We start from the raw sequence: 8,343 nt of genomic DNA, 5'->3' as shown, positions 1-8,343 counted from the left end.
CGACCCGATCGGAGGCTGCTATCTCCCCCACCACGCCGTCATCAAATCAACCAGCACGACGACAAAGGTACGAGTCGTATTCGACGCTTCCACGAAAAATAGCCAGGGAATCTCCCTCAATAGTACATTGCTAGTCGGACCCACGATACAGGACACATTAGTCGAACATTTATTACGATTTCGCACGTATCGATATGTGTTGACCGCGGATATAGAGAAAATGTATCGTCAGATGTGGGTACATCCGGACGATCGGCAATATCAGCGTATATTTTGGGTTCACAACGACCAGATTAGGACATTCGAGCTCAACACGGTCACATTCGGTGTAGCATCAGCTCCTTTTCTCGCCATCCGGACTATAAAACAACTCGCGAAAGACGAAGGCGCTAAATACCCAATCGGAGCCGAAATTCTAAATAGAGATTTGTACGTTGACGATCTTATCACGGGAACTAACGATATTGAGACGTTAAGGAAGATACGCGATCAGACTATCGAGATATTAAAACGAGGCGGTTTTCACATGCGCCAATGGGCTTCCAACTACCGAACAATCCTCGAAGGGTTAGAGATGAAAAACGTCGATGTCGAATTCTTCTCCGGAGAAACCCCGGTTCTAAAAACCCTTGGAATTTCATGGAACGCCCATCATGACCATTTAATTTATTCAGTCGCGCCTATAGATCTTCGCGAAAGAACGACGAAACGACGGATTCTGTCGGAGATCGCAAAAATCTATGATCCACTCGGATTATTAGGACCCATCGTGTTAACAGCCAAAATCTTGATACAAGATTGCTGGAAAACCAAGGTCGATTGGGACGAATCGGTACCCAACGTATTACATTCCTCCTGGACAAAGTTCGCGGAACAATTAACACTAGTTGATAACTTAACGATCGAAAGGCGGCTGACTGCCGATAATTATAGCGAATCACAGATTCACGGATTTTGCGATGCGAGTCAAGTAGGATACGGTGGTAGTTTATACGTGAGATCGCGAGATCGAGTCGGTAATATACACGTACGATTGTTATGCGCTAAGAGCCGCGTGGCTCCGCTCAAGGACACGACCATACCGCGATTAGAATTATGTGGAGCGTTGACACTTGCTCGATTATATAGAGAAGTTCGGACATCGTGCGGATTGAAACCGAATAAGATAATTTTCTGGTCCGATTCTATGATTGTATTGGGGTGGCTAAAGAGATCATCTAATACATTGAAACTATACGCGGCGAATCGCGTACGCGAAATCCAAGACATTTGTGTAGGAATCACGTGGCGGCACGTACGAACGGAAAACAATCCCGCGGACGCATTATCTCGCGGTCAACTTCCTCGCGAATTTATAAAAAATGATTCGTGGTTTCACGGTCCTTCATGGCTCAGACGACCGGAGTCCGAATGGCCAACTCAGGTTGAAATAAAGATAGATGAATTGCCTGAAATTAAAAAACTCTCGGTATTCATGACGCGTATCGAACCGGGAAGCATATTTCAACGATTTTCCAGTTACACGCGACTATTAAAAACTATAGCACGATGCAGAAGATGGATCAAAACAAACTTATACCGGGGAGAAATCTCGACCGCGGAAATAATCGACACAGAACTACAGATATTAAGACTCGTCCAAGACGAACAATTTCGAGACGAAAAGAAAAAATTGATCGATACAGGGGAAATTAAGACTACGAGACTCGCCGCGCTAAATCCAATCATTGACGAAACAGGTTTGATTCGTGTAGGAGGTAGACTGAGAAACGCGAATTTACCGTTCCAGGAGAAATGTCCAATACTATTACCATCTCGAAACCATGTGACCGATCTTCTCATTCGAAAGTTCCATGAACAGAATTTCCACGCCGGCATACAAACTACCCTCTATGCTGTGCGACAACGATTTTGGACTCTAGATGGCAAGAATCAAGTGCGAAAAATCATACGTAATTGCGTACGCTGCATTCGATTCCGCGCGTCAGGTATTCAGTATAAAATGGGTGATCTACCGAAAGCTCGCGTCCAAGAAAACATCGCGTTCTCACATATTGGAGTAGATTTCTTCGGTCCCCTCTACGCGAAAGAGAAGAAATATCGTAATCAAGGTCGCGTTAAGATATACGGGTGCATCTTTGTCTGCATGTGCATAAAGGCCGTGCATATCGAATTAGTTAGTGATTTGTCAACAGACGCATTTCTCGCTGCCTTCCGGCGTTTTACGGGACGAAGAGCCATTCCGGCCCACGTGTATTCGGATAACGGTACTAACTTTGTTGGGGCGAACAATCAATTAAAGGATTTATATGCCTTAATCAATTCCGACGAATATAAGACGAAGATCCACAATTTCGCGACCGACCAAAGAATATCGTGGCATTTCAACCCCCCACTCTCACCCCACTTCGGAGGTCTATGGGAAGCTGCCGTCAAATCGTTCAAACATCATTTCAAACGAGTTGTAGGAGAAACTTTATTCACGTACGAAGAGTTGAATACCTTCGCTGTAGAGATTGAAGCCATCTTGAACTCGCGACCGTTGTGTCCCATCTCATCAGATCCAAACGATACGACAGCACTAACACCTGCTCATTTTTTAGTTGGAAAACCACTTAATAAGTTACCGGAGGAAAATTATGAGAATGTTCCATCCAATCGGCTATCCTCATGGAAACACATCACGAAGGTGCGGCAGGATTTCTGGCGACGATGGCACATTGAATATTTGCGCGAGCTGCAGAAACGTCAGAAATGGACAAATTCACAGTATAAGCACGAGGAGGGTATGATTGTCATTCTCATCGACAAGAATCAACCCTGCATGAGATGGCAACTGGGACGGATCACCGACGTGCACCCTGGAGAGGACGAGGTAGTTCAGGTCGTAACCGTGAAAACGATACACGGAACCATCAAGCGTAATGCCACCACTGTGTGCCCTTTATTAAACAATAGTTAAATTACTTCGTAGGTAAACGTCAGACGTAATGTTCACGCATGATTTAAAGACACGATATTTGTATAAATGTGTAAGACGCAAAGTCGACTGGCCAGCGACGTTTTGATTGTATCAAGCGATTCTACGACTAAACACTGTAACTTAAAATGGGTTAACCCGCCATAATCACATCGGGCGAGAATATTGTTGATCGGGACCCTCTCAACGGGGGGAGTATGTACGATCGGAATCGATCGTGAGCGAGAAAGTAGCATTTTGTAAAACGCGCCCTTAGTCCGACATTAGCGATCATATCCCCACCACTCGGCGCCGAGCGTGTGCACGCCCTGCTAGGCCCATTATCGAGGACATTCGGTCTAGTCTTTCGCCAGACGCTTAAGAGAATACTTCATTTTTCCAACAAACATTAGTAGACGATTCAACATCCCAGGGGTAGTGCGATCACATCCCAGGGTCGACGATAGAAAGGTGACGGACCGCAGAGGCGGTAATTAACGATAAAGGTGACGGACCGCAGAGGCGGTAATTAACGATAAAGAAACGGAGAGGCGATACGAAACGGTAAGAAAGTTCTTTATTGGTACCAATCATCTGAACGGATAAACGAGAGGAGCGGCACCACGTGCTTTGCCCGTAGGTGACCGCTGGTAGAGAGAGGAGAAGTTAACCACGGGTTTATCCGTGGTTGATCATCATTTTAACGTAATATAATATTCAGACAGGGTTTTTATGCCGTAAGGCTTTTCCCTGATGAGCCAATAAAGCATTAGCATTTTCATTGGCTCAACCACGTGTTTTATTTTGTTTTAATTACCCTTTCACCTTCCTTACAATTAGCTGAATCCAATCGCCGGAGGACTCCACGTAGGAGGAATTTTTGGCAAATACACTATGTGCGAAATTGCTGCTCAAGGAGGACTGGACAAGACAAGTACAATACAGTACATTGTGAATGGTATAGAAGATGAGCCATCTAATAAAATGATCTTATATGGGGCAACGACGATTAGTGAGCTGAAACAGAAGTTTACGTTCTATGAGGCAATGAAAGAAGAGCTGCGAAAAAAATCAAAGACGCCGAAGGTGCATAAACGCAAGGAAACGGGGGAACTGCCACGTGGATCATCTACGAGGACCGGCGGTGGAAGCTGTTACAACTGTGAAGGGTCGGGTCATCGGAGACGAGAGTGTCCATTTAGGACCAAGGGTTGGGTTATGATTTGCTTATCGGTAATGATATTTTGAGAAAGGTAAACGTAATAATTGACGCGAGTAAGGTCTCCATCTGCGATACGAAGGAAAGTCCGGTGATGAACGGTGAGGTACACGAGATTTTTAAAATGGATGTGATTAGCGGGTGTAACGAAATAGATCTATCTCATATTACAAACGCGAAGCATAAGGGAAAAATAGAGGCTTTAATAGCAAATTATCGACCAGAAAAAGTCCGCGAAACAGGTCTGGAAATGAACATTATTTTAAAAGACGAAGAACCGGTGTACGCGCGTCCGAGAAGGTTATCGCCAAAAGAAAAGGACGAAGTAGATGCTGAAATAAATAAATGGTTGGCAGACGGTATAATACAACCATCGTTTTCCGATTATGCTAGTCCGGTGGTATTGGTCAGAAAGAAGGACGGGTCGGGAAGATTGTGCGTCGATTATAACTCCGATTAACTCCGCCTGCATGATCGATGGAGCATCGAAATCAGCGATCATGTTGCAGGTCCTAAGCCCGGGAAAAGGAGGAAGGTTGTTGGGTCAGGCTAGCTCCCTACCCAACGTAAAAAAGGAAATCTGCTCAAAAGGACAAAACTTTGCCTCGGAAAAGGACGGATTTAACAATGACGACCCATGCAAGTAAGAGGAATAAAGAATGGAAAAAAAAACATATATTGCGCTTGGCTACCTGGAATATAAAATCATTGAACAACAAAGACCAGGAGACCCTGAAGGAACTAAAGGACAACAATATTGATATTTGCGCCTTACAAGAAACAAAAAGAAAGGCAAAGGGCAAATACAATATGACGACTACCTGGTGATATATAGTGGAGTCGAAAAACAAACCAGGGCAAAAGAAGGGGTAGCCATCGCAGTGTCTAAGAAGTATCAAAATAACATACAAGAATGCATATATATATCTTCACGAATCTTGTTAATAAAAATGGAGGCGGAAAGCCGAAAATTAAATGTAATGTCAATCTATGCACCCGAGGATAATAAACCAAAAGAAGATTATCGAAAATTAAACGATAAAATTATAAAGGATCGGTATCCGTTACCGCTGATTGAGGATCAGTTGGACGCTTTGCAGGGTGCACGCGTGTTTACCACGATTGATTTGAAGAATGGGTTTTTTCACGTTTCGGTAAATGAGAGTAGTCGAAAATACACGGCATTCGTGGTGCCGAATGGTCACTATGAATTTTTAAGGGTCCCGTTTGGGTTGTGTAACTCACCTTCTGTTTTTCAAAAGTTTATTAACCTAGTATTTAAAGAGATGATAGCTGCAAAAAAAGTATTAACCTATCTAGATGACATAATTATACCTTCCGACGGTGTTGAAGACGGGATAGATAGTCTGGCGCTGGTATTAAAGACGGCGAGCGAATTCGGGCTCGTAATCAACTGGAAAAAATGTGAGTTCTTACGGAAGCGCGTGGAGTATTTGGGACATATTATCGAGGACGGTCGGGTACAGCCTTCAATCGTTAAGACGGCGGCGGTTGCGAGATTTCCTAGGCCGACTAATCGCAGGGGCGTACAAAGTTTTCTCGGACTGACGGGGTATTTTCGTAAGTTTGTGCCACAGTATTCGGTTATTGCGAGACCGTTGTCTAATCTACTGAGAAAAGAAATGGAATTTAAGTTCGGCCGTGAGGAGGAAGAATCCTTCAAGAAACTTAAAGAGATATTGTGTAGTAAACCGGTACTGCGACTATACAGGGTGAACGCCGAAACAGAGCTTCATACGGATGCGTCTGGTAAGGGATACGGGGCGATCTTGATGCAGCGTGACAATACCGATGATATGTTTCACCCGATATATTACGCGAGCGGAAAGACTACTCCGGCCGAAGAAAAATATCCTAGTTATGAGTTGGAGGTACTTGCGATTATTAAGTCATTGCGAAAATTTAGAGTGTATCTGTTAGGAATAGATTTTAAGATAGTTACAGATTGTCGTGCATTCACACTCACCATGCGAAAAAGGGATTTGTGCGTGCGTGTAGCGAGATGGGCTTTGCTCCTCGAGGAATTCCGATATACGATCGAACATCGGACAAGTAAGCAAATGGTGCACGCTGACGCGCTGAGTCGTAATCCTTTGCCGACGGTTATGTTCATTCGCGAGGACGGAGGCGGGCTCATAGCCAAATTAAGGCGGGCGCAGCATGAAGATGAAAGTCTACGTAGAATAATGTGTAGTGTTAAGGAAAATAGATTAAGCGATTATATTATCAAGAACGAAATTTTGTATAAGAATGTGAATGGTGACGTGTTAGTGGTAGTCCCGAGGGCATTACAGGCGCAAATCGTTCGCCGAGCACATGAACAGGGACATTTTGCGGTAGATAAAACTGTAATGCTAGTGAAGAGGGATTACTGGTTCGAGGGAATGGGCAATGTTGCGGAGAGGGTAGTGCGAAACTGCGTCAAGTGTATTCTAGCTGAGAAAAAGAATGGAAAATTGGAAGGATGGCTGCATCCTATTGACAAGGGAGAGGTTCCCCTCCACACTTTTCATATTGACCACCTAGGACCTATCCCCTCCACTAGGAAGAGTTACAAGTATATCTTTGTGGTGGTGGATGGATTCTCGAAGTTCGTATGGCTGTATGCGACTAAGTCTACGGACACGGCTGAGGTGTTGCGACATCTGCAGAAGCAGGCACATGTGTTTGGAAATCCGCGGAGAATCATCTCCGACAGGGGGACTGCTTTCACCTCGAATGATTTCGCGAAGTATTGCGAGGAGGAGGGTATCGAACACATTAGAATTGCTACCGGAATGCCGAGGGGTAACGGGCAGGTAGAAAGGGTTAATCGTACTCTCATACCGTTATTGACAAAGATGGCCTCGCCGAAACCTGAGGACTGGTATCGCTATCTCGAACTGGCGCAGCGATATTTAAATGCCACACCGAATAAGAGCATCAAGACGACACCCTTCAAGTTGTTGTTCGGTACAAACATGAGGATCAGGGAGGATCCGGCCATTCGCGAGATGATAGAGGACGAGTGGAGACAGATGTTTGAGGCAGACCGGGAGGAGTGTCGGAGGTATGCTAAAGAAGCAATCTTGAAGGCTCAAGCAGAGAACCGGAGGTCATTTAACAGAAAGAGAACTGTCGCAACGCGGTATGGTGTGGGTGATCTGGTTGCGATCCGACGGACACAATTTGGGCCCGGTTAAAAGTTGCATCCGAAGTATTTGGGGCCATACGAAGTGAGTAAAGTACTAAGGAACGATCGTTATCTGGTACAGAAGGTGGGGGAACACGAAGGCCCCTACACGACGTCTACGGCGGCCGATTCAATGAAACCATGGGCTCGAGAAGTCGGAGAGATCTTAAGTGAAGACGAAGAAGGAAAGATGTGAAAATTTTTATTATTTTGGTGGTGGTGGTATGGTTAGTGGCATATCTGAGGACAGATATATTCTGTCAGAACGGCCGAGTGTGGGGTTTTGAATTATCTAAAAGTATAGAGATAAATATGTAATGGTATGAGTGTGAGATAGGAATGAAAGAACGCATCGGGCGAGAATAAAGATAGGGACCGTTGCGTTAGGATATTTGCTTAGGATATTTGTTTAGGTTCAGGGTCACATCATCTGGACTTTGTCGCCTTCGTATAGCTACATCGAGGCCTCTTGAGCGTTCTCGATTTTAAGGTGAAGAAAAGGCCGTTATTCATGATGGTGAATCATCGGGAAATTTCTAGAAGAAGAACGAGAGACGATGGAGGGGATGTAGGGTATAAGTAGGCGACGGAAAGGACTGGTGGTGCGTTCTGTGGTAGTTTTTGATTGAGACGACGAGGGAAAAGTGTAACGTGAGGTACGGAAGACAACGGGGAACGGCGAAGGATTACGATAGGCGACGACGAGTCGGATTCGGGTGTTCCTTGTGGTTGTTTGCGGACGTAGGGGGTTACACTTATTGTTAGCATTAGATCATTAGATTATAGATACTTACCATTCTATCTCTTAAAAACATTATACCTTGTTAAGTATTTATTAATAAATACTACCTTATTATTATCATTAAATATATATCACCATTATACATAAATCTTATATATATTTAATTTTTGGTCTTCCGCTTTCATTTTTACCACCAATATTCGTGAAGATATGTAGTTACACTCTTGTAT

The 8,343-nt window shown here is 44.3% G+C and overlaps 1 protein-coding gene across 1 annotated transcript; it reads left to right on the top strand.

The window, feature by feature from the left end:
* The first annotated feature begins 220 nt into the window (after positions 1 to 220).
* On the top strand, positions 221 to 2,962 carry LOC122526168. Its single transcript, XM_043649377.1, has one exon. The coding sequence runs from the start codon at positions 221 to 223 to the stop codon at positions 2,960 to 2,962; it is 2,742 nt and encodes a 913-aa protein (XP_043505312.1).
* Positions 2,963 to 8,343: the final 5,381 nt, after the last annotated feature.

Source organism: Polistes fuscatus, unplaced genomic scaffold (assembly GCF_010416935.1).
Source record: "Polistes fuscatus isolate 324 unplaced genomic scaffold, CU_Pfus_HIC Scaffold107, whole genome shotgun sequence".
In the NCBI taxonomy this organism is placed as follows: domain Eukaryota; kingdom Metazoa; phylum Arthropoda; class Insecta; order Hymenoptera; family Vespidae; genus Polistes; species Polistes fuscatus.
This window is presented reverse-complemented; position numbering and strand designations above follow the sequence as displayed.